Source organism: Diabrotica virgifera, chromosome 9, assembly GCF_917563875.1.
Source record: "Diabrotica virgifera virgifera chromosome 9, PGI_DIABVI_V3a".
NCBI lineage: Eukaryota > Metazoa > Arthropoda > Insecta > Coleoptera > Chrysomelidae > Diabrotica > Diabrotica virgifera.
Window position 1 is genome coordinate 57,505,326 of NC_065451.1, and position 27,765 is coordinate 57,533,090.

The 27,765-nt window shown below is 31.8% G+C and overlaps 2 protein-coding genes across 3 annotated transcripts in view; one reads left to right on the top strand and one right to left on the bottom strand.

Annotated features, from left to right (window-relative positions):
* LOC114334288 (dynein axonemal heavy chain 1-like) overlaps positions 1-27,765 on the top strand; it is a 947,682-nt gene that overhangs the window by 548,787 nt on the left and 371,130 nt on the right. The gene's annotated exons all lie outside the window — the stretch shown is intronic.
* Positions 1-27,765, bottom strand: part of LOC126891898 (neuropeptides capa receptor-like) — a 314,556-nt gene that overhangs the window by 63,094 nt on the left and 223,697 nt on the right. For both annotated transcript variants that reach the window (XM_050661240.1, XM_050661239.1), the window contains exon 2: positions 14,498-14,618. In XM_050661240.1, coding sequence (XP_050517197.1) covers positions 14,498-14,618 — 121 coding nt within the window. The remainder of the gene's footprint in view (positions 1-14,497; positions 14,619-27,765) is intronic.

Consider the following 27,765-nt stretch of genomic DNA (forward strand, 5'->3'; position numbering starts at 1 on the left):
AATTTTAGTTATTAACAAATAAGGGTCAAAAATGGCAGTTTTTTCGTTTAAATCGCTACAGGTAAAAATAGGATAATTAAATATCTTATTTATAGTATTTTTGTTTTAGTAGATGAGCCAATGTTTAAAACGGCAGTGTTTAAATTTTGGTCCGATCATTTTTTGCTTCTAAAATTGCAAAATAAAACTAAAATTTCGAAAATACAAAATTTGCTATAACTTTTTCGAAAGTGATTTTACGACTTTTATATTTTACAAAAAGTTGAGTCATAGTGTCATTGAGTCCATATGCTGCACAAAAATTTTTAAGACGATTCGTCAATTAGTTTAAATTTTATTCAATTTGTTTATCCCAAAGACGATAATTTTTTGTAATGTTATTGTTCAGAAAGTAATATTTATATAGAAATTGTATGAAAACCACGTGAAAGAACAATAGTCTTGTTTTCAAATTATTGAAGAAAATCATTAAAAAGTAATTTTTGTCACTATGAAAACATTTTACTAAAGTAGAGTCATTTTTGGCTTGAAAACAATTGGAATAGCTTTGTTAATATTGACTGTAGAGTAAATTTATCTTGGAATCTCAAAAGCTGATATTTTTACACAAATTTTCAAAAAAAACTTTTTGCCTATGTTAATTACGGTCAAAGTTAGCCACTTTTATTATTTAATTCACAGTTACTTCAATGTACATACATAAAATTCTCCTGTAACAGTGTTAGTTACCATACTACTCCGAAACGGCTTGGCCTATTTTTATGAAATTTTACAAGTATATCCTATGAGACTGGGATTAGGTTTTAATCTATTTTTCATACCCATAAGTTATAAGGGGGTTGCCCCCCTGACATTTTTTTTTAATTTTTTTGGACAAAATTGTCTATCTTAATTTTATATGATGTAGGATTAAAAAATACATACAACCCTTAATTTAGACTTTTCCATCACCAACCCCTATTTGTTAATACCCATCTATATATTTACATCTATAAAATTCTCCTGTCACAGTGTTAGTTGTCATACTCCGAGACCGCTTGACCGATTTTTATGAAAAGATATATGTATATTCGGTAGGTCTTAGAATCGGTCGTAATCTGTTTTTCATATCACTGAGTGATAAGGGGAACTCCCCCTAACATTTTAAAATGTTAGGTGGGGATTTACGTACATAACTTACTCTACAAGACTACGAGTACATACAATTTAAAAAAATTATGATCAAAATCCATCAACAAGCTCTGGAGATATTAATCGCAGCATATGTTTGAAGGAACAGTTTCATTTTTTGAGTGCAAGGATTTTAATAATTCATTTCCACCGACCACAAATCGATTTCGTTAGAACGTCATTTTTAAAGCTTTAATAACAACTCTATTGAAGTTTAAAGTTTACTCAAACTTTTACACATAAACTATATACCTTCAACTTCGAAATGGCCTAGCTGGGTTGCTTAATTGTTATAAACAAAGTAGCTGTCAATTAAATAAAAAAAGTGGCTAACTTTGACTAATTAATCTAGGCAAAAAGTGTTTTTTTGAAAATTCGTATAAAAATACCAGCTTTTCAAATCCCAAAGTAGTTTTAATTTGAAGTCAATATTAACAAAGTTATTCAAATTGTTTATGAACTAAAAATGACCCTACTTTAGTAAAATGTTTTCGCAAAGATAAAAATGACTTTTTAATGATTTTTTTAAAATACTTTGAAATTATGACTTTTCTTCTTTCATGTGGTTTTCACAGAATTGCTATTACGTTACTATTTTCTGAACAACAGTATTGCGAAAAAAAGCTCATTGGGATAAACAAATTGAATAAAATTTAAACTAATTAACGAATCGTCTTAAAAAATTTTGTGAATCATACGGACTGTTTGTCTCAACTTTTTGTGCAATATGAAAGTCTTAAGGTCATTTTCACAAAAGTTAAAGCAATTTTTTTATTTTCAAAATTTTAGTTTTATTTTGCAATTTCTGAACCAACAAATAATCGAACCGAAATTCAAAAACTGCAATTTTAAACCTTGGCTCATCGACTCAAAGAAAAACAGTATAAATAAGATATTTAATTACCCTATTTTTACCCGTAGCGATTTAAACAAAAAAACTGCCATTTTTGACAATTATTTGTTAATAACTAAGTTTCTCGTCCGAACTGTGACGGGTATTTTTGTATTTATAATGTATTAGGTATACAGTACCCAAAAAACCCATTTGCAACCTGGCTGCTCAAGTGTCCCGAACATGGTATATTTTTGCCTTATTTCCCTGGAGTATATTAGAAAATATAGAAAATGAATACATTGAAAATACTGGGAAAATATACAAATATGTATATAAAAACAGCAAATACTGGGTACAAAATATGTATAGAAAAGGAGTGACTGGTTCGACAATAAATGAAAAGAAATATTAAAGAAAAAAGAATCAGCAAATTTAAATGGTTAAGAACGGGAGTCACAGATGATTACAGAATATATAAAAAAATCGGAAGAGATACCATACAACTAATAAAACACAAAAGATGAGATGGATTGAATAAACCATGGATGCACTAGACAAAGACACAAAAAACAACGGAAAACTGTATTGAGGCGCTCAGAGCAACAGTGGCCTAACCCCAAAAACGAAGTTTTGGGATAAATGCAATCTTTGAATTCGGATTTCCATTATGCCTATGGGATGGCACTATAAATTATGTAGCGCCATTTAGACAAATATAGATTTAGGTTGTGTAGACCCTTGTTAAATTGGAAGATTTAATCTTGCTGCTTTTATTGATATATTAATCTAAAAATGCTCAAGGCCACTGTTGCTCTGAGCGCCTCAAATATATTAAGGGGATGGGTACGTATTTTCGGCTGCAATGGAATTTAAATGGGGATTCATTTTTTTCGAATCCTGAGAAAACTAATAAGTATTTTTGAAAAATTTAAGCGCGGAATGAAAGATTACGTTCTTACCGAGGGCCGAAAGTCCCTAAAAACTTCTATAATGTTTATTTTAATAAGTTACAGGGGTAAAAAACTAAGAGAAAATGTAGTGTGATTTTTAATTTCAAATATCTTATTCAAAAGAAACTTTTTATTTATTCTAAGGGACTTTCGGTCCTCAACAATAATTTATTCTTTGATTCTGCGTTTATTTTTTTTTAAATATTTATTCGTTTTTTTCAGGATTCTAAAAAAATAGACACCATGTCCGTGGTGGTATTTTCCAAATCGAACATTCGCTATCTTTGTCATACAATGCACTGAATCAAATAGAATGTGATGACAAGACAGTGACAACTTTAACTGTTTGACATGGCATCGGGAATATTTTGAGTTGCTGATTAAATAATATTGAGAGTGTATTTGATTAATAATTGATTTAAGACGTGAACTTAATAAAAAGTTATTTATTGTTTATTATTTTTGTGGAAGATCCAAGCAGATAATACATCAGGATATATTCTGTGATCCAAGTATTTTGTTGTTAAAGGTGTTCAAAACTGTAAGCGTTCCATAGTAACAATATATTATTAAAAAATCCCTTTAACACTTTTCCTCTTTTCTCGATTGAGTATTAGATTTGTTGTACATATAAATTATTACAATCACTGAATACATAGTTAGTGAAAAAATTATCACATGTATTAACTAAATTAATAATTTGCAATTATACAAATTAATAACAGTTTTCCAAGAACATTCAAACGCCATTTCTTTAAAGTTAATGATGACATTGTCAAGTAGAATGACATTCCAGTAATGTTTATATATCCATACCAGTGTGAATTTTACTACACGTAATTTGCCGTGTAAAGACAGAAAAGCAGGGATAGCCGTAAAATATTTGTGGATTATATACCGATGGCCTTAACAAGGAAAATGAAAAATTAAATTTGGCATTAGTAGAAAAGAAAGAGTGGCGAATATATGTATATGTTACAAAAATTTCTTAACACACAAGCAACAGAAGCAAAAGATGATGATGTTTTGGAAATAACAGACGGAGAACGTCTTGAACAAAACATACCAACGTTATATATTATGTTATTGGTGTTTACCAAAACCAATTCTTACCCGACAGTCCTGTATTTGGATAAATTACCCTCCAGTCTATCACTTGTGATTCGTGTCCGAAATTTTGTAATCGGGAAACATATCCTGCCATAATTAACATATTTGCGTTGTCGAACCAAAGAAAGGAGGCAGTAAATTTGTTGGACAAGAGATCGACAATCTTTTTGTTTTCACCCATTTTGAAAAAATGTGAAAATTTGAATTATCCACGTCCGTCTGCCCGTCCATCTGTCTGTCTGTCTGTCCGTCTGTGAACACAACTCCTCCGTCAGTATACTAGCTAGAATGACAAATGAGGTGTCAAACGAAAGCTTATAATCCAGGGATAGTACTTCTTCTTCTTAACGTGCCCTATCAAGTCCCCTTGACGTTGGCGATTAACATGGCGAAACTTTCTCTGTCTCGAGCAATTCTAAATAGTTGTTCTGCATTCTTTATTCCTATCCACTCCCTGATATTTTTCAACCAAGAGGCCTGCTTTCTACCAATTCTTCTGCGTCCTTCGATTTTACCCATCATAATAAGTTGGAGAATATTATACCGGTCTCCCGTTACTACGTGTCCAAATTAGGCCATCTTTCTATATTTGATGTTATCAAGTAGCTCGCGGGCAGCATTTGCTCTCTTAAGGACTGCCACATTTGTCAGCATATCCGTCTATGGTATTTTCAGTGTACGTCTGTGCAGCCACATGTCAAAGGCCTCCAAACGATTAATGGTGGATATTTTTAATGTCCATGCTTCGACACCATGCAAGAGGGCTGACCAAATGTAACATTTAATCATGCGCTTTCGAAGTTGAAGTCATTACAGAATAATGACCTCATTTTTAAAAATGTCGTGCGGGCTGTCTCGATTCTACATTTTATCTCTTTATCTGGATCTAGTTGTTCAGTAATATGGCAACCAAGATATTTAAAACTGGGTACTCTTTGAATTATATGACCATCAACATATAACCGTGAATCTTGATGGGCCAAACGGCTAAATAACATGTATTTTGTTTTTGAACAGTTTATGTTTAGGCCAAACTCTCGTCCCACTGTGTCAGTGGCATTTAAAAGGTGTTGTAATCCATTCATATCATCACTTAAAATAACTGTATCATCTGCATATCTGATTGTCTTTATCAGAATTCCATTAACTTTTACACCCCATTCCAAATTATGCAGCGCTTCCTTAAATATTCTATCTGAATATAAATTGAATAACAGTTGGGACAGTATACAACCCTGTCTGACATCTCTTTGTATTTTGCATATTTCTGTTGATTTTCAATTTATGTTTGACGCCAGTATAATTTTTCTATGATTCGTACATCTTGACTATCAACTCCTTTTTCCTTTAATGTTTTAATTAATTTGTGATGTTGTACTCGATCATAGGCCTTGTCATAGTCAATAAATGCAGCAAAGACATATTTCCCTTAATCTCGGCATTTCTGCAATAATACATTTAGTGCAACGAGTGCGTCCCGGGTTCCCAGTCCATTTCTGAAGCCAAATTGTGTTTCATCCTGGTCTTTCTTCACACTTATCTCTGATTCTACTGTGGATGATACGTAGAAAGATCTTCAAAGTGTGGCTCATAAGGCTTATCATTCTATAATCGCTACAGTTTTTCGGATGTTGTTTTTTTATATATACGTTTTTTTATATCGGGATAGAACTAAAGGTGAGAAATTTGACCTATGCTGTCTGTCTGTCTGTCCGTCCGACCGCGAATATAACTCCTCCGTCATTATACCAGGTATAATGACAAATGAGTTGTCAAATGAAAGCTTATAATCCAAGGATGGTACTAAAGGTGATAAATTTGACCTAGGATGTCTGTCCGTCTGTCCGTCCGACCGCGAATATAACTCCTCCGTCATTATACCAGGTAGAATGACAAATGAGGTGTCAAATGAAACCTTATAATCCAAGGATGGTACCGAACGTGAAAAATTTGACCTAGACTGTCTGTCCGTCCGATCGCGAATATAACTCCTCCGTCATTTACCAGGTAGAATGACAAATGAGGGGTCAAATGAAAGCTTATAATCCAAGGATGTTACTAAAGGTGATAAATTTGACCTAGACTGTCTGTCCGTCTGTCCGTTCGACCGCGAATATATCTCCTCCGTCATTATACCAGGTAGAATGACAAATAAGGTGTCAAATGAAAGCTTATAATCCAATATGGTACTAAAGATAAGAAATTTGACCTAGACTGTCTGTCCGTCCGACCGCCAATATAACTGCTCCGTCATTATACCAGGTAGAATGAAAAATGAGGTGTAAAATGAAAACTTATAATCCAAGGATGGTAATAAAGGTGATAAATTTGACCTATGCAGTCTATCCGTCTGTCCGTCCGAGCGCGAATATTACTCCTCCGTCATTATACCAGGTAGACTGACAAATGAGGTGTCAAATGAAAGCTTATAATCCAAGAATGGTACTAAAGGTGATAAATTTGACCTAGGCTGTCTGTCCGTCTGTCCGTCCGACCGCGAATATAACTCCTCCGTCATCATACCAGGTAGAATGACAAATGAGGTGTCAAATGAAACCTTATAGTCCAAGGATGGTACTGAACGTGAAAACTTTGACCTAGACTGTCTGTCCGTCCGATCGCGAATATAACTCCTCCGGTATTATACCAGGTAGAATGACAAATAAGGTGTCAAATTAAAGCTTATAATCCAACAATGGTACTAAAGATGAGAAATTTGACGTAGACTGTCTGTCCGTCTGTCCGTCCGACCGCGAATATACCTCCTCCGTCACTATACTAGGTAGAATAACAAATGAGGTGTCGAATGAAGGCTTATAATCCAAGAATGGTACTAAATATGAGAAATTTGACGCAGGACTTCCGGTTTTAGAAAAGCAACCAGAAGTACTGTTTTAAAGTCACCGGAATAGTACAAGTGATATATTACTCGACGCGACCTCGCATGACGAGAACAAATATATACTTCTGGTTTCTTGACTGTCTGTCCGTTTGTCTGTCCATCCGTGAATACAACTCCTCCGTTATTAATACAGATTGAATCACAAATGAGGTGACGAATGTAAGCTTATAACCCAAGGATGGTATTAAAGATAAGAAATTTGACGTCGGACTTCCGGTTTTAGAGTTGCAACTGTAAGTACTGTTATAAATCGCCGAAATAGTATAAGCGATATATCATTCGACGTGCGCTAGCAAGATGAGATAAAATGTAAAATTTTGGTTTTAATATCATTTCTGGTTAAAAAGGTCTAACGAGAAGTGCCATTTTAGTCGTAGAAATAGTACATATAACGCATGAATCGAAGCGTATTGAAAAGTTGAGTTTGAATCTTTAGTTCCGCTTTTGAAATCATTTCTTTTTAAACAATGATGACCCAAAGTTTAGTAAATATGTCTCAAAATTAGTAAAAGCGTATATCCATCGACGCAAAGTTACACGAAACGTTCAAATATCGACTTCCAGTTCTACTTTCGATTACTTTGGATGAAACCTACGACTTACGAAGTCCAATTACTTGTTTAATTAATTTTTAAGTACTTTGAATTTAAAATTAAGAATTTTGTAATAACAAAACTGTACCGCGCTAAAGTGACATTTTGCGGGTGTCGGACTCTACGATCCTTTCCGTTTATGTGTCCGACAAAAATAATTAATTTTATTTTAACGTAAAGTCTTTTGATTAAAATAAAAAATTATAGTTCTGTTATAAAAAAAACAACCGCGATAGAGCTACAGGTTTAGGTGTTGTGCTTGCGAAAACGCGTCCAACATGCACTCTGAAAATTTTCAGAAAGTGGTAGACTCGCTCAAACGAAGCAGTTAAAACCATTTTTAATGATTTTTTAATGATTTCCATAAAAGGACGATGTACTGAGGACTAATATTATTGTTGGATCTGAAAAGTATGTGAGATATTGATAGCTATATATGAAAGGTAGTTCTTTTTTATGGTTAAATTTTGCCGTTTAAAAGCTGTTCAAGAACTCAATAACAAACTTTGCATGCAAATAGAGTAGAGAGAATTTAGAATAGATAAGTCAGATCTTATTAGACAGGAACTATGTTTTGAAAGGAGGAAATATCGCACACCTAGTTCAATAGTGCCACGAGTGCCAAACACAATATTCTCGAGAAATGAGCGAAACGTTCTGTAGTAAACGCGTTTTGCCCTTTAAATAATTTATTTTGAGAATGACTGGCTTCAAAATTACAATTTAGGTAGCAAATTATACACTTATTGGCTGGATCTTATTACAATTTATTAAAAATAAAACGTTATTATTATTTTGATAGTTATGGCGATATTGCATTGTGAAGAAAGTCATTTATAAAACGATACCTAGGAGATACGGCGGCAATATAATGAAAAATCAATTGATTTTTGCAGTTGTGGCCGTATTGAATTATATCGGTTGTATTGTGGCAGTGTATATTATCGCCACATCTCTCTTGATTTTTGCGGTTGTGGCCGTATTGAACGTATTGAATTGAATTACATCGGTTGTATTGTGGCAGTGTATATTATCGCCACATCTCCCAGTTATGGCCATATTGCATTTTCAAAACCTCCAAAAACCCTACAGTGAAATACCGAAGAAACTTACTTTATACTTGTCCAAAACAATATTTTAGTTCAGGCTGTATTGCATTAGATGGGCCATTATATAGGCAATATTTTACAGCCTTAACCCAAAATTCGAATTTTTTGCAGTTGTGGCACAATTGAACTAGATGTGCGATATATTCGATAGCTGTAATAGGCCCGGATCCCGCGTACCAAAAAAAGTTGATTAATAGCAAGCTAAAAATTTGTTAACAGCTTAACGGTGTCTAGTCGGACAAAATTTGATGTATGGGAACACTGGAACAGTGGAAGTTTTATTTGTATAACATGATTTTAATTGTGGAACGTATCATCCTGACAAGTTTATGATTGTGAAAACTGGCAGGTTGTTTTTAAGTTTATTCAATAACAAACTTAATACAATATATGATAAAATATTTGTCTGACAAATATGTTGGGTATTTTAGTAAGTCCGACACGTAGAACATGTCAAATGACAGGAGTTATATTGATGATAAATAGCAGTCTGATTTTTGCATGAGAGTTTAAGTAGGAAGGCGCAAAACGTCGCCTGTCAAAATTTTCAATGTATTTTAAATATATTCATTTTATCGAATCCTGGGAAGACTAATAAATATTTTTGAAAAATTTTGACGCAGAATGAAAGCTCACGTTATTACCGAGAGCCAAAAGTCCGTTAGAATATATAATAGTTATTTATCTACTCTATGTCATATTATGTATACGTTTTTAGTTTGTGAAAACTGTCATTATAGATAGCAGTGCGTGAAGGATTTAAAGTGTGCGTGAAGTAGCAATGTATTTTAAATGGGACTTACTTTTTGCACTGTTTTTAACACACTTTCATATACAGTCGGAAAAATGAAAGAATACCCATGAACGAACATATAAAACACCCTGTATTTTCCTGTCACCGTATCACAAAGAAAATTGTCCAGTGCAAGTACATGTAACAATAATTATTACATGTACTTGTGCTGGCCAATTTTTTGTGTGACACAGTGGCAGGAAAATGCAGCGTGTTTTATATGTTCGTTCATGGGTATTCTTTCGTTTTTCCGACTGTAATCAAATATCCTTAACTTTCGCGTTGTCATGGTGATGACATAATGAGCAATCAATTACGACAAAAGTTTTGACAGTTTTGTGGTTTGTAAGAAGTTAGAATTTTTAAATGTCAAAGTTCTAAAAATTGTAGAATAGAAATAAATTCCAGTGACGAAGAGTTACAGTTTTTTATTTGTTCATCATAGATAAAATATTGTATGAAACTGTGCTTGAAGTACTTTTTGCAAACTTACGCGGTGTATAGCACTCGCTCCGTTGTCGCTCGTGCTCTAAACATCGCGTGCGTTCGCAAAAAAGCATACTTCACGAACTGTTTCATAATAGTTATTTCATAATAGTTATTTATGAAACAGTTCGTGAAGTATGCTTTTTGCGAACGCACGCGATGTTCAGAGCACGAGCGACAACGGAGCGAGTGCTATACATCGCGTAAGTTCGCAAAAAGTACTTCACGCACAGTTTCGTACAATATTTTATCTACGATAAACAAATAAAAAAACTGTAACCCTTCGTCACTGGAATTCATTTCTATTCTACAATTTTTAGAACTTTGACATTTAAAAATCCTAACTACTTTCAAACCACAAAACTGTCAAAAATTTTGTTGTAAGTCATTGCTCATATTGTCATCACCATGAAAACGCAAAATTTAAGGATATTTGATTATATGAAAGTGTGCCAAAAAACCCATTGAAAGTCTGCGAAAAAGTAAATTCCATTTAAAATACATTGTTACTTCACGCACACTTCAAACCCTTCACGCACTGCTATTTATAATTACAGTTTTCACAAACTAAAACTTATACATAATATGACATAGAGTAGATAAAAAGTTTTTTTGAATGAAATATTTGCAATTAAAAATCACACTAAATTTTATATTTTATTGTCACTTATCACCTGTAACTTATTAAAATAAACATTATAGAAGTTTTTAGGGACTTTTGGCCCTCAGTAAGAATGTAGTTTTTAATTCTCCGTTTAAATTTTTCAAAATTTTTTAGTAGTTTTCTCTGAATTCGAAAAAATGAATACATTTAAAACACATTGAACATTTTGACATGCGAAATTTTGCGCCTATGCCCTTAATAAAATGTTAAAAAATCAATTGGAAGTTGTGTCCCACAAAATACATGGCACGTTTTCGTAGTCTGACGTTCCAAATTTTTTTCAACTTGCTTCACAGTTAAAACTTACAATTTTCCAGTGTTCCCATACATCAAAGTTTGACCGACTAGACACCGTGAAGTTATTAAAAAATTTTCAGCTTGCTATTATTCAACTTTTTTTGGTACTAGGGATCCAGGCCTATTTGAAAAGAAGGGAAATATTTTCGATAGCGGTAAACTTTATTTAATAGTTTATCACGAATATACGTATATTTTTCAGCAAATTTCAGCATTTTGTTAAACTATTGATAATATTTTTAGAATAAAAAACCCTCCTAAAACTTTATATACTCGCATAAGAAATATTTTTACGTAAAATATACTTACCTACCTGCATATAACTAAAACTCACAATTAACAACAATATATCCTTTCAAAGAGGCCAACAACTTATACAACAACAAATATATAATAAATTAACTATCAATAAACACTACTTTCCTATGAAACAACAATAACGAATTCTTAAATTAACACACTACTTCACTGAGCAGATATCGATAAAGATGACAGAACAGATTAGAGAAAATCTGACGCAGGTTTTTCAAAATGACAGTGATCATTTCTCTATGTTGCCTAATTAGTTATTTAGTTATAATATGTTCGATTTCTTGTTAGAAATAAAAAATTTTAGTAGTTCCAAGATTACACAAAATCTAGGCATGGGATAAAAAAGTTTATTTGAAAAAGTTTATTTTTTTTTCTTCTTAATGGCGGTACAGGCTCCTTTTTTCAATATTTTATTTAGTTATAGAGTAATTTCCACGTACTAACATATTTATGAAATTGGGCTCTGTACCGCCATTCTCTATTATATTACGAATATGTGTGCCAAATATCTCGACAAAATATTCAAAATTAGAGCCGCAATCTTGGAACGCGTTTGTTGCTACCTGTTGATCGCTACTGTAGCCTCTTAAAACTTGAACACAATAAGATAAATTTGAAATAAATTAGTAAATAATATCTAAACATTAGTTTATTGCATGTATTATAATATATTTTTCGTACTTCCGGGCCTAAAGTGACAACTTCACTCCCTTGTGACAGGTACTAAAGTGTCACATTTAATCCCTCCGGGATTAAATATTGACGAAACTCCCGGAACGATTAAATCACAAACAAACGAATTTAAGGGATATTTTATTGAAAAATATAATTAATTAGAATGGTAATTAACGTTAATATTCAAATTAATATTGTGACAGTTCGTCATATTGACCAGTCTTTCCTGGGTTAATGCAGCAGGTAACTGACGAGTTTACCTTAAGCATTAAATATTTTTCGTACTTCCGGGCCTAAAGTGACAACTTCACTCCCTTGTGACAGGTACTAAAGTGTCACATTTAATCCCTCCGGGATTAAATATTGACGAAACTCCCGGAACGATTAAATCACAAACAAACGAATTTAAGGGATATTTTATTGAAAAATATAATTAATTAGAATGGTAATTAACGTTAATATTCAAATTAATATTGTGACAGTTCGTCATATTGACCAGTCTTTCCTGGGTTAATGCAGCAGGTAACTGACGAGTAACAGATAGGTCCTTTTCATATTGAACCAATGTTTCTTTACAATGACACTAGTAATGACAGTAATGACAATGTTTCTAAATTATAACTGTCACAACGCAATGTTACTATGGTAACTTATTTTAAAGACAGTTTATTAAATGAGTTGAAGAGAGAAAAAACTGATTGAAATTATTGAAATAATTAATAAAATCATACCGGAAGTACGAAAAGTATCGTATATACCTTGCGACTGAAGTACATTTAATCCTTCAGGTAAATTATGGCCCTCCCTGCGGTCGGGCCATAAACTTTACCTTCAGGATTAAATGTACTACTTCAGTCCCGCGGTATATAATGTACTATATCATCCGGAGCCTCCCGTAAGAACTGATCTACCTGCTCAGACGTGAGAATTCTTGACTTCTTTGGCTTAAATCCCTCATTTCTTCTCTTCAAAAAAGCTAATAATTTTGGAAATTTACTTATATCAATATCTTCTCTAATGTTAATAACCGATTTCAGCATTGAGTAATGTGCCCAGAGAGTTGAGGCACAAACCGCTTTTGATTTATCATCGAAGTAGACTAACAGCGCATTTTCAGTAGGTTGTCTCACATTTTTTAAGCGGCACCACTTTTTAAAAGCATCGTACTGCTGCTCGTATAGTTTTCTAGATTTCGGTGGTAACAATTCTTCACCTAATTCGGCTGCTCTTTTATCAATATCAGATACACCTTCTTCACTCATGATACCAATAATTATCAATAACAATGTTTCTTTACAATGACACTAGTAATGACAATGTTTCTAAATTATAACTGTCACAACGCAATGTTACTATGGTAACTTATTTTAAAGACAGTTTATTAAATGAGTTGAAGAGAGAAAAAACTGATTGAAATTATTGAAATAATTAATAAAATCATACCGGAAGTACGAAAAGTATCGTATATACCTTGCGACTGAAGTACATTTAATCCTTCAGGTAAATTATGGCCCTCCCTGCGGTCGGGCCATAAACTTTACCTTCAGGATTAAATGTACTACTTCAGTCCCGCGGTATATAATGTACTATTTCGTACTTCCGGGCCTAAAGTGACAACTTCACTCCCTTGTGACAGGTACTAAAGTGTCACATTTAATCCCTCCGGGATTAAATATTGACGAAACTCCCGGAACGATTAAATCACAAACAAACGAATTTAAGGGATATTTTATTGAAAAATATAATTAATTAGAATGGTAATTAACGTTAATATTCAAATTAATATTGTGACAGTTCGTCATATTGACCAGTCTTTCCTGGGTTAATGCAGCAGGTAACTGACGAGTAACAGATAGGTCCTTTTCATATTGAACCAATGTTTCTTTACAATGACACTAGTAATGACAATGTTTCTAAATTATAACTGTCACAACGCAATGTTACTATGGTAACTTATTTTAAAGACAGTTTATTAAATGAGTTGAAGAGAGAAAAAACTGATTGAAATTATTGAAATAATTAATAAAATCATACCGGAAGTACGAAAAGTATCGTATATACCTTGCGACTGAAGTACATTTAATCCTTCAGGTAAATTATGGCCCTCCCTGCGGTCGGGCCATAAACTTTACCTTCAGGATTAAATGTACTACTTCAGTCCCGCGGTATATAATGTACTAATAATGCCATATTACAAGGTATTTTACTTTCGCGCACGCCGTGGGGGAAAATTTACTTTCACGCACACCGTGCGGGAAAGGGCAACTTTCGGAAAGGAAATGCGTGCTTGAAAGTGGCTCTTTTAGCACGGCCTTAGAAAAATATATTTTCTATTTGAAAATAAGGTTTTTATAGTGCTGGTGGAAAGACATCCGAATACTTTGTAAATTGAATGTCATTAATATTCTTTTTTAATTGAATTTTAAAATTTATATGTAGCTATTTAAAAGAATTGCCAAAAATAATAGTGTTCTTATGAAATTATTCGTAACCCTCAGTTGTAACAAAAAGTACGTGATGAACTAGGAAGTTTTTAGGAAAGTCCTTTATACCTCAGTCAATTATTATTCTCAAACATTTATTAAAATCGAGAATACTTACGAATATGGGAATATTTTTCATGTTTCGTCCTGTTTCTTTTTTGTACAATTTTTTCAACACCATAACTTCCAGTGTCTTGTGAATTATGTTGATCCTTTGATTTTTTGGTAGAAGAACTGCTCTGGAAACAAAAATAAATAGGATTTATATAAAATCAGCTAAATTTTTTAATTCAGATAATATGATTTATATGGATCAGTCTAAATCGTTGATTGGGAAGGATAGTATGATAAGTCAAAAATGGTTCATTTTTAGTTTATATCAGCAAACTACTCAGAATGAATGGATCTATTATGAAGAAAAGTATTGTAAGTGCAGTTTAAACGACAAGCACTAGAGAGCTCTGTGACCAAGTATGGCATCTCCCACTTCCACACAACCGGTGTGGAGAAGACTCGGGCACTCGGGTCGGGTAACTCAGTTGTCTACAGTTCGTGCTAAGCTTAGGTCATTTTTATTTTAATCTATACTATTATAAGTCAAAATATTAACACTGCTTGTATCTTATTAGTGAATATTTTTGGAGCAAGAGAATTATATTTCAAAATATCATACTCTTCTTTAACAGGTAAGCACTTATTTTTATTATAATTTTCGTCAGTATGATGATTACAAATAATATGATAAATAAATACACCTGTGGGCATTTTATCTTTATTTCATTTTGAGTTAACATAGTTTTGAATATAATTTTGCGCTAAGTATAACGTGATATTTTTAGTTAACATTGTCTTCAACATAATTTAACTCAAATCCAAGAAATTATTTCGTTTTATCATTCTATTCCTTAAAACATTTTTTTCTTTCTAGATACTTAATAACGCATTGTTTTTCACATACGCAGGAGAAAAAATTCGTGTTTGCAAATCCTTCTTTATGGCAACTCTTTGCATTAACTCTCAAGTAATTAAGACCATTTTACGCAAACAAAATAATGAAGTAAATGGAATAATACAGGCAGATAATCGAGGTAGACATGAAAAACATAGCAGTGTTCCTGAGGAGTTGAAAGAAGTGCGTAGTCATATTCGATATATTCCTCGAATGGAGAGCCACTACTGCCGATCTCAATCAAAGAAAGAATACATTGAAGGAGGAAAAACTATTGCCGACCTGCACAGAGATTATGAGCAGCGTTGTAAAGAGCTCGGGAAACCTATCGTAAATTACTTGATGTACTCCAATATATTCAAAAGAGAGTTTAATTTATCTTTTTTTTTATTCCAAAAAAAGATTAGTGTGATTTTTGCCAGGGTTTTACTAATGCCTCCGAGGTAGAAAAAGAAGAACTTCAGGAACAGTACAATAACCATATTGAAGACAAAGAACTGGCAAGAAAAGAGAAGGATATGCAGGCAGCATTGCCATGTCCACAAGGGGGCTCGTCTTCTTTTTATTATGTATCAAAACTAAGTGTGTATAATTTAACATTGTACCAGCTTAAAAGTAAGGAAGCAATGTGTTTTATGTGGCACGAAGGTCTTGCTCACAGAAGTGCAAATGAAATGGGTTCGTGCGTTTGGAATTATTTGCAGTCTGTGAACGCCAAAAATACTGAAATGGTAGATGTTGTATTTTATACTGACAACTGTTTCGGACAAAATAAGAACCGCTTCGTATTTGCTTTATACGTCTATGCCTTTTCTATTCTGGAATATATTAGGTTCATCACCCATAAATTTTTAATTAGTGGTCATACTTAGAACGAGGGAGACCACGTTCATTCTGTTATTAGGACGTTCAATTTATAGAACATATAGTGTTATAGAACGTTTAGGTACCAGATAAATACAGGGTGTCCCGGAAAATAGTGCGTTCCTTAAAGGTATAGGTAGAAGGCACCATGTAGAACAAAAAACTCTTATAACATTTTTTTCTAAATGCAACCGTTTGACCACAAAATTAAAATACATTTTGGTATGAAAATTTAAATCTGACAACTATGTGCGGTACGTAAATTTAAGCATAGACAGTCCCAGGTAAATAGATAGAAGATAGATAGTAAACAGATAGTTTTAAAGAATCCTGTTTAGTGTCAATGCCGAAAATGTTTTCGAATAGTGAGTGTATTACCTATTATGTTATTACCTATGAATGGTGTTTGTGAAAGGTTACTTGAAATATCTATTTGGTATAATAATTATTTTCAAGTAAGTACAACTTAGTTATTTCAGTTCACAAGTAAACAAATTACTGAGACATTATCTGGTGTATTTAAGTTTCACTGTAAACTATTAAAACTATGTAATTCAGTTAAAGCACTCAGCAATACTCAGCATTCAACCCATTTAAACCTTACTAAATACATAATACTAGTTCAGTTAAAAGATGTGTTTTTATGTTAAAAGATGTGTAATTCGTTTAAAATTATGCAATAGGTATTTCAATACATTTCAAAAGAAAATAATTTTAGTAAACAAATAGTAAATACATAAGTATTACCTACTATTAGGTTGGATTATTTTAAATACTATAAATCACAATCACAAACGAGTTCTTATTATCTGTTATTATTCCGTAGTGCGTACGATGTTGCCAGTTTATTAAAATTTCCAAACATTAAAATACAGGTATATGGAAAACAATGTTAACTTTTTTTTGGAAACGGTTAACTTTAGAAAAAAATGGTATAGGACTTTTTTGTTCCAAATCATGTATTCTCTGCATACCTTAAAGGAACGCACTATTTTCCGGGACACCCTGTATGTAACATTGGTTAGACAAGCAAAGAAGAATGGACATCCATTCAACGTACATGAAATGGGTCATGAGAATTTTTTTGAACTAAAACAACTATCAAGTAATATGGGCATGAAGGATTCTTTTAAGACGGAAAAAGGTGGGTCAGTCCCTCTCTCAGGAATATGCGTTTTAAAAGTTACCCAAGAAAATCTTAGTCACCTGCTATATAAAATGTCGTACAAAGAACAGAAATTTTTAAAACCATAAACGATTTCAAAGCAAACGACGACTTCCATCAGCACGTGACGTTACTCTAAAACAAACTTACAAGAAGAGAGTGGGAATAAGTGAAAAAAAGAAAGATGGCCTGCTCTCTATTTTTGAAAAGAAAAAAAATGTAGCGGTTATGCCACAATACTATAGGGAGTTTTACGCTAACTTGTAGAAACTTTCATTTTTTTTAATGGGAGCCCAATTTTTTTTTTATATATTGGTATTGTACTAGAACTGCGATTTTTTTCATTCATTGTTGTTTAAACTCTAATGAAACATTTAAACTGTTCCGTTTTATTGTCCCTAATAACCTTATAATTGTGAAATAGTACAAAATTTTTATAAAGAAAAGTATTATAACTCAAAATGGGGATGAAAAATATGAGTTGGGGGTGGTATATGGATTGGATGTAAAACCCATATTGTCATTTAATACTGTAAGTTTTAATTATTCTGATGAAAAGGATATTTTTAATATTGTATTGCTTAAGTAATCCGATCTCGTAACCGATCTCAATCTTTACTTGACTTTTCTGTAAACTTAATGTTTTTGAAATATCATACTATCCTTCCCAATCAACGAAATATAAACTGTACAAAGTTAATTGAAAATTGTGTGGATAAACATTTATCAAATGGAAAAGTAAAGTGAAATTTATGCCACTTTGGGATTTTTTAAATACAGTGAATACAAAAAATAATATTGTGAAATAAGAAGTATATTTATGGGATTAGCGGTGTGTTCACAGCTATTGATCTGCTATATTGAGCAGCTATTGAGCTGCTATAGGTGAACTTAGCTATTATTACTCTGGGTTACCAGCCACAGACAGTCGCGCTGAGCATGGATAACATTGTGAGAAAATTAATTTTTATTGTAAAAGATTTCTGTTTTCCCTTCATTTTTAAGTTAATTTTTCATTTAATTTTCCATCTAAAGTTTTTGAAGTTATACTTCTTTACGCGCGATATGAGGGTGAATTTTTATATGTTAAAACCTACGATCCCGGCGCATGCGCATTATAACTTTGTTCAGATTGGATGTTCAAATGACATGTCAAAAATCATCCAATATGGCAGCGGTAGCGCAGCTGTGGTTTGGACGGTTGACGGTTTGGTTATGTATGGTTGTTGCGTTTTAAACTTTGTGGGAAGAGAAACAACAAAGGTTAGTTAATAGCTTTACTGCCTTTTTAAAAAGTTTTCATATTATATTTTTGAAGTTATACTTCAAAATGTTTTAATTTATGTATGTATCAGTCCAGAAAAGGTGTGGAAAGAATATATTAGTGTTTTTAAATATATTTTTCTACAAACGTGTTAAAAATGCAATTTTTAGGACTCCATAGGAGCGTTAAAAACGCTGCTTTAAGGCACTAGTGCTTTAAAATTTTTAAGGCACTGCAGTTAAAAGTGAATTGTCAAATTGTGAAACGCCAAAATATTTATATTTCATTTATTAACATTAATGTTAATAATACAACTTGCGCAATTTGAAAAAGGTGGTTTAAAAGGTTTTTTATTATAATTTTGTGTCTTTGGATTTGTCTTCCTTGGGCGTAAAATAATAAAACATCTATTTTTATATTTCACTTGTCACCGTGATGTATAATTATGTATATCTGAAAGGTAAGTAGCATGCGGCTTGATGGCCTTGTTGGTAGAGCATTGGACCAGAGATCAAAAAATCGTGAGATTGCGGGTTCAAATCCCGGACGATTCATATTTTTTTCTTTTTTTTAATATTAGGCATTGTTAAGTTTTGGTTAATTTTTGGTAATTATTGTTAATTTTTTGTATTGTAACTGTAAGTAGGTATATTTATTTCGTTGAAATTATATTATAATAGAAGTATAACTTCTTACGTGCGTACAAAGTACACACACATTCTTTTTTATGTACTTGAGAATAAACATTCATTTAAAATTTTTTATTTATTTCTTTCATTAATAAAACATTACAGTGGAACCTCGATAACTCGGATTAATCGGGACCGCGGCCGATCCGGGTTATCGAAAATCCGGGTTAGCCGGAGAATATGGTAAAAATTAATAAAATACGGTATACTTACAGACAAACTCCGTTAGAATTGAAATAGCATGAAATATATATAAATATGCACAGTACCTACACATCTAAATTACTAAAAACACGCAAACACAAATCTAAGCAAACGAAAGCAAACAATACAATACTGTATTCATACAGTCACAATAATCGAAACGATGTTTTGTTATTAAGTATGTATTAAGAACAGTGAAAATTAAGACCATTGATTAAAAAAAAAATTTAATTAGTCTTTCTTAAAGAATGCTAACACAGTTTGAAATAAAAAATAAAGGAATACTACAGACAGGTGCCTGTTGTTTCTGCCGGCTTGTGCCATGAGTCATTTTTACTATCGTATAGTTCAAATTACACAAATACACGTTATCTCTCAAATATTATATTACATACATACATTTTTATTGTTGAAATGTTTATCTGATAATTAACTATTTTGATGGGAAATAAGCCACAATTAAATTGAAAAAATAATTTTATTAACATTTCGACGCCCAGAACGGGTGTCATTGCCAAAATACAAAATATGTATAGAAAATCAAAATGTTTAACTGATGAAAATCGGTCCGGGTAAGCCGGACTTCCGGGTTATCGGGGGCCGACTTATCGGGGTTCCACTGTATTTAGAAATATACCATTAGATCTTTCACTTGCAATAGTTTTCTAATACTTACTCCTAATTCATTACTGGAACATTTCACAAAATTATTTATTATTAAAAAATAACACGATTTTATATTTTTTAACAATTGCTCATTAATAATTCTTTAATACATAGGCGTATTAACCATAAAAATCGGAGAAAATTATCTTGACTGAATTGGCATTTCAAATACTCTTTAAAGTTTAACTTGCATTTCCCAACATTAACATAATTTGGAATGTTCCAAATAATGAATCCGACCGACGATTTATACTTATATATTGAGAATTTCCACCTCTACCTCTACCAGTTTCATCTCTTTTTATTTTTATTTCACAATATATTAAGTTTTCCATCTTTTGCGTTATTTTGCCGGTTATTAGCGCTCTCATCACTGTATATTATATTATCGTTATGTTACAAGGTTGTAACAACAGGATTAGGTCAAACGTGTAATTTTTGTAGTGGTTATTTTTGTCAATGAAAAAATAACAGTAGTTTAAAGTGGCACATTTTATATTTTCATCAAATATGCATACATAGGTATATACAGAATTACTATGCGTAATGACATAAATAACACTCAGTAATGGAATTTCAAATTATATTAGGTATCACAAACCAAATGCAATCTGATAGTAGACTTTAATTATAATGTTTGTTGAAAAAGAGCTTATTATTACATATTCCCTCCCTAGAGTATTGTAATTGACGTGAGATACAAGTTTCCAACACATATGGTGCTAGTGACCCACAAATAAACAGATACTGGATTAATCTAGAAACTCTTTGTTAGTAATTCAAACCTAACCATGTAAAAAGAGAGAACATCAACATTAAATGTAAACTTTCTTTCAGTTTAGGATAACAGTTTTAAATTATTGTTAACAATTGAGCTAACCAAGTGTCCAAAAATCTTGAAAATATCTTGGATTAGAGATGTACAAGCACAGGTGCAGGATCGTAAATAGAAGAACTCTTGCTTTAATATCGAAATATCAATATTGTGCCTCAAAACAAAAACTGTAGAGGACAAAGGTACTAACGAGAAAAATGAGCTGACATATAATTTCACTAAAGCTAAATAGTGCAGTCACTGAAAGTTTTTAGAAGGTAATTAGAGGATACCCCAAAGAACAAAGGTGACATGATGCCACTCCTTTTCGGGGGTGAAAATTATTTTATTAAAAATAATACCATAAGTCGATAGAGGGACAAATTATAAGCAAAATTTTTTATATAAAGTTATTAAAATAAATCAACACTTTTTGAGTTATTAAAGATCAAAGATTTTATTTTTTCGTACAAAAATGCATGTTTTAAATCAGTTTTTCACGTATAAATCAAAAACTATAAGCTTTTAAAAAAAGTTGTTATTACTGAAATTGAAGATAATACGAAATTGAATACATTCCTCACATAAAAAACTAAACTAATGTTAGCTCAAAGTGAGTTATTGGCAATTGAATGTGTATTTTTTTCGACGAGTACTCAAATCTAATTATTCAAGCTTAAATAACGGGAAAACGATGCAATGTATAAAATATCCCTGCTGAACATTTGTCAAAGTACTTCGGAATACCTATCAAATGAGCTTCAGAACAAGGTAATAGCGTCAAAATTATGTAAGTTATAATGAAAATATAAGAACCGTTTCGAATTTTTTAGGAAAAAGTGAAAAATAAAACATACGCCATTTCCACAAAAATTAAAATTTATAGTAATCCTTACAGGAACTTCTTTATATTAGCATAAGTAATGTTTCCGATAATTTTGTCCGGTGTAGAATGCATATTTTTGAAAAAAAGGTATAATTTTAAAAAATTATAAGTTTTAAAATTATTGTAATTCTCATATTCTTTTGATAATACTCCAAAAATACTCACTATACGTAAAAAATTATATATGTATAACCAAATATTCGTTTTTACTCTGACAAATATTTTACCTGTTTTAGTATTTCAATAGGGTAAAAAATAACCGAGATAGAAACGTTTAAATCTTAAATTTTGCTGTGGGAACCATGCAACGGGGGCCATTTAACCTTTTATTTTTAAAAAGTAAGCGGTTTAAAAGATTAGGTTCAACGTGCTTAAATAGCACTTGGAATTAATTTTGACACAGTTTTTAGATGAACCTAAAATCGTAAACACGAACGGAGTGATTAAAAAAAATCAATAACATTTTTTGGAAAAATTTTTAAAAGATAAATTTTGAAAAAATTTTGGAGCATAAATTTTAACGCTATCAACATTTTCGGCGGCTCATTTGATAGATATTTTTAAGTACTTCGACAACTTTGACACTTTGATGTCCCGTTATTTCAGCTTGAATACTTAAAGTTTTTTACTCTCCGAAAAAAATATACATTCAATTACCTATAAGTCACTTTTAGTCAACATTAAAAGATTTTTCTGGTAACAGCTTTATTTCATTTTTTATTAGCTTCAATTTTGATAATAATATCTTTTTTGTAAAAACTTACACTTTTTGAGTTATTGATGAAAAATTATTAAAAACATGCATTTTTCTCAAGAAAAATTAAAATCTTTGATCTTTAATAACTTAAAAAGTTGTGATTTATTTTAATAACTTTATATAACAAATTTTGCTTGACATTTTTCCCTCTATCGAATTATGGGATTATTTTTAATAAAATAATTTTCACCCACGGGAAGGGGTGGTATCCACCCCCAGGGTAAAAGCGCAAGTTGGCACCATGTCACCTTTGTTCCTTAACATATCCTCTAACCACTCACCAATTTTCATGCAAATCGATGGAGGTTCAACGAAATCGGAGGTAATAGCTCATATCCACCTTCAATGACTCCACTAAAAGATAAATAAAAAAAAAACGTATAACTAGAACACTTTTGTATGAGATTGTATGTTTTGGATGATTTTTTATATGTATTTTGTAAATGAGAAAAAAAAAATAGTAAACAAGAGTACAAAAAAATATATAGTTAAATGAAAAAAGCTGAAACCCCTATTCTAGATGAGCTTTAGAAATAAATGTAACAATAACTTAACTTAGAAACTGGTGCATTGTTTTTCTACAAAACTACTACATTATGAAGTTTGTAATTTTACTAAAACCTTTATCTCGCTGAAAACACGTAATACCAAAACATTTCGAATTTACCTTTCGAGTAATGTACCAATTAAAGTACCGAGTGCTTACCTACTTAGTACGTAGTACTTAGCTCTCTTGTGTACAGCGCCTGCAGTAATTTTTAAGATTATATTTTTGGCAAGATAAAAATCAATTATCCTAGTCAAAATATTCTTACTTGTACTTGAAGGTTTATGGTTCATTATTTAGTAGTTTAAAAAAATTAGTAAGTCATTATTTAGGGCATTGTTTAACAAAAGGTTTGAAATAACTCGAAAAGGAAGCATTTTTCGAAAAATTGCGAAGAGAGATGAAGTATTTATTTCTACAATATACGCCTAATAGTTATTTTCCTAACAAGTGCAGAAAGTCATTCTTTCCCGCACGCGACTGCAGTTTGCCGAACGACGGGAAGCGGGAGTTCAGCAAGCAGTCGAGTGCGGAAAAGAGACTTTCTGCAAGAGTTAGGAACAATATTTTTTCTAAGAGTCTTTAAAAAATTACCAAATCTTAATCAATTAATTTAATTAGTATGAAAATACATACACAAATTAATTCTTTAACAAGGTTGTAAAAACCCAACTTTCAAAATAATTAGTTAGCATGACGACGAACTTGGTTTCCATGACGATGATTCAAAACGACTGTTATTGTCTACCGATTTGACTTTCGAATATTATGTCAAAATAATTTTATTTCATCGAATTGTCGCGTTAATTTCATTAAAACAGGAACACAATAAGATATATTTTAAATAAATTAGTAAATAATATCTAAATATTAGTTTATTGCATGTATTATAATTACTTTAAGGCCATATTAACATATCTAAATTAACACGCGTGCGGAAAAGTAAAAACCGCGTGCGGAAAAGTAACACGCGTGCAGAAAAGTGAAACTTTCTAAACAAAAATGCGTGCGCGAAAGTAGATATTTTTGCACGCTCGTAGAAAAAAAATTTATTAGAATTGAGTCGGGAAAATGTCCTTTTTTCCTTATTTTTTTAATAATATCAATTTCCGACTAACTTAAAAAAATACATTTTTTCGGTCGATGGCAACTTCAAGATTTGAGGTAGCTGAACTTCAGGACGTATTAAACTCATGTGAGGGTCAAAATTTGAGAGTTATGTAATGGTGCCTAGTGCTTAGTATAGGATTATTTTAAACATCCATGTTATTTAAACAATTTTTGTCAATGTTTCCATGACTAACATTTTAAAGGTCTTGACCCATACAGCGATGAGCACGCTAATAACCGGCAAAATAACCGAAAAAATGGAAAACTTATTTAAGTTGTAAGATAAACCGAGATGAAACTAGAGGTGGGAAATTAAGCGATAAAACCTATAATTTTACATTTTACTGATTCTTTTCCACGTTTAGACGTATCAGAGGAGTATGTCAGCCAAAACTGTCACTCTCACAGTGGTAGTTGCCAAACTCGTCCGATACGTGTAAAGGTGGGAACGAATCAATATAAGTTAAATTTATAGGTTTCTATCGCTAAATTTCCCACCTCAACTAGTCTCATCTCTTTTATCTCAGAAGTTAATATATTTCCCATTTTTTTGCGTTATTTTTCCGGTTATTAGCGCACTCATCACTGTATATTTTCAATTTTGATGGCTTAGTATGTGAATATCCTGTTCAGCACTGATGATGATCTGTATTAAGATCGAAAACTTTTTGCATATGTGATGTAGCCCTTTAATGGAATTTTAATAAATTATATATACCGTTTATAAAGGATTTTAATTAATTTTTTGTGATATATGGTATCCAGCAAGCTACAGGAAAACATTTTTCCTTGTGGATTTGTAAATTTGAACAATAACGATTTTTCATGAAACTCCAGGAGATTACATAGATGCCGGGCGCATCTAAACATTCCGTATATGTATTTGGAACCTAGGAGTTTTCTATTGGTTCTTTGCAGCACGCGGTCATGTTTTAACCAATAGGCGGCGAGGTTCCAAATGCATATATGAAATGTTATTCGGTGCCCAATTCATATACGGAATGTTAAATATTCGTACACCGATAAAGATAAGCTTTTATTAGAGTCTGTTAAAAGGATATTGATTTTAAAATATTTGTTACTGTATTATTAAATAAAAATAAAACAATTATAGTATTTGGAATGTTATTTGGTGCGAAATTCATATACGGTATGTTAAATATTCGTAGAATAAAAAGACGATTTTTATTAAAGCCAGTTAAAATGAGACTGGTTTTTAATAGTATATTATGCAACGAGCATTAAATGATGGTCACTATGAAGCGAGTATAAGGGATACGAAACGAGCCGCCTAGCGGCGAGTTTCGTATAGTGTACGAACTTCATAATGATAATTAAATGCAAGTTGTATACACGATTTTTTCTATGATCATTCACAAAATATATATTCGAATTTATTAATTTTGTAACGCAAACAAATTAAGTAGTTTGTCAGTCTGACAGCTTGTTTACATATTGAGAACTGTCAAAGCGTATGTATTTGACTCGCCATTCTATTAGTTAAAAATCTGTATCTTAATGAAAATCTGCATCATAATGAAGTTCATTTTGATACAGGTAGTGACATCATAATTGATATATTATAGTATGAGAATAGAAAAATTATTGTTAATGTATTATTGAAGATCCACAAGTAAAAAGGTTTTCCTGTAGTTGGCTGTATACCATATACTCGTAATACAAAAAAAACGAATAAAGTCCTTTATAGAAGGCCTTTATTTAAAATCCCCAAAAAGGGCTACATTACAGAACTAGTTTTCCATTGGTTGACCAATCATCATCAGTGCTTTCCTAAAATAAATATAACCTTATAAAATGGTGCAAAGGTTTTAAAATTTTGACTACGGTTAAAAAAAGTTGTGGGTTATACTCCTGTAATCTCACATGCTAACCACCAAAATACTTGTAATTATGTAATATGTATATGTAAATAAAATTTGTAATATTATATTTTGGTGGTTAGCATGGTAAGGTCACGTGAGTATAACCTGCAACTTTTTCTAACCGTAGTCAAAATTTTAAAACCTTTGCATCATTTTATCAGGTTATATTCATTTTAGGAATGCACTGATGATGATTGGTCAACCAATCGAAAACTGGTTCTGTGATGTAGCCCTTTTCAGGGATTTTAAATATATACCTTTTATTAAAGACTTTATTCGTTTTTTTTTGTATTATTAAAGAATTAAACATACTAAACAACACGCGCAAGTCATTAATAATTCTGAGAAAGCGAAAGCTTAGTATCTCTCGAATCTATACCATCTCATTTATGAATTTCGCACCAAATAACATTCCAAATACTATAATTGTTTTATTTTTATTTAATAATACAGTAACAAGTATTTTAAAATCAATCTCCTTTTAACAGACTCTAATAAAAACTTATCTTTTTCGGTGTACGAATATTTAACATTCCAAATATAAATTTGGCACCGAATAACATTCCATATATGCGTTTGGAACCTCGCCACCTATTGGTTAAAATATGACGTCGTGCTGCAAAGAACCAATAGAAAACTCCTATTAGGTTCCAAATACATATACGGAATGTTTAGATGCATACCGGGCACTAGGTACCTCGTACAGCATCGCTGAAGCAATATTCGTGTTCACCGACCACAAGAACCTCGGGATAACAAGTTTCAACGTTTTTCAAAATGAATTTCCATTAAAGACCAAGAGACAACCTGCATACCGGGATACCGGGCACCCGATACCTCTTACCTCTTCGGCGGCCCAATATTCCTTTTCAGCGACGTCAAAAACTTCCCGAGTGCGAAAATTGAACTCATTCCTATGATCATTTTCCGACTTGTGAATTTTTATTTTTTGAACACTGTGAGATGCACTTTGGAAAATGCATTTTCTGCCTATAGTCCCTTCTTTAACGGTAAAATATTGCAAAACCTCTAAATTTTAAAGAACCGCTTTAATTGACATGAAATTTGGCATACACATAGCTAACAAGTCAAAGAAAGAAAAAAAGTGATATTGTGCCGATATATGCTTTTGCCCCGGGGGTGGTTTTCACCCCTCTTGGGGGTGAAAAAATATTCGTCCAAAGTAAGTCCGGAAATGGATAAACTGACTAATTCTAAGTAACTTTTGTTCTATAGAGTTTTTTCACTAAGTCAATATTTTTCGAGTTATTTGCCAGTAAATATGTTCATTTTTTCAACAAAATACCACGCTTTTAGACGGTGTTTTGCAAATAACTCAAATAGTAAGTATTTTGTCGAAAAAACATTCTTAACAAAAATATAGCATGTAACAAATTTAAAAAATGGTGTATATATCACCTCTGTATACCTAGTAGAAGCAGAGTTATAGCTAATTAAAAATAGGTTCATATTCGTAAAATTCCAAATGGAATACTTTAACGTGAAATAACCAAAAATGAAGCACATTTCGGGGAAACTTATTACAACTTATTTAAAGTGTTTATAAAAAGCTTCATTTTTGTTTTAT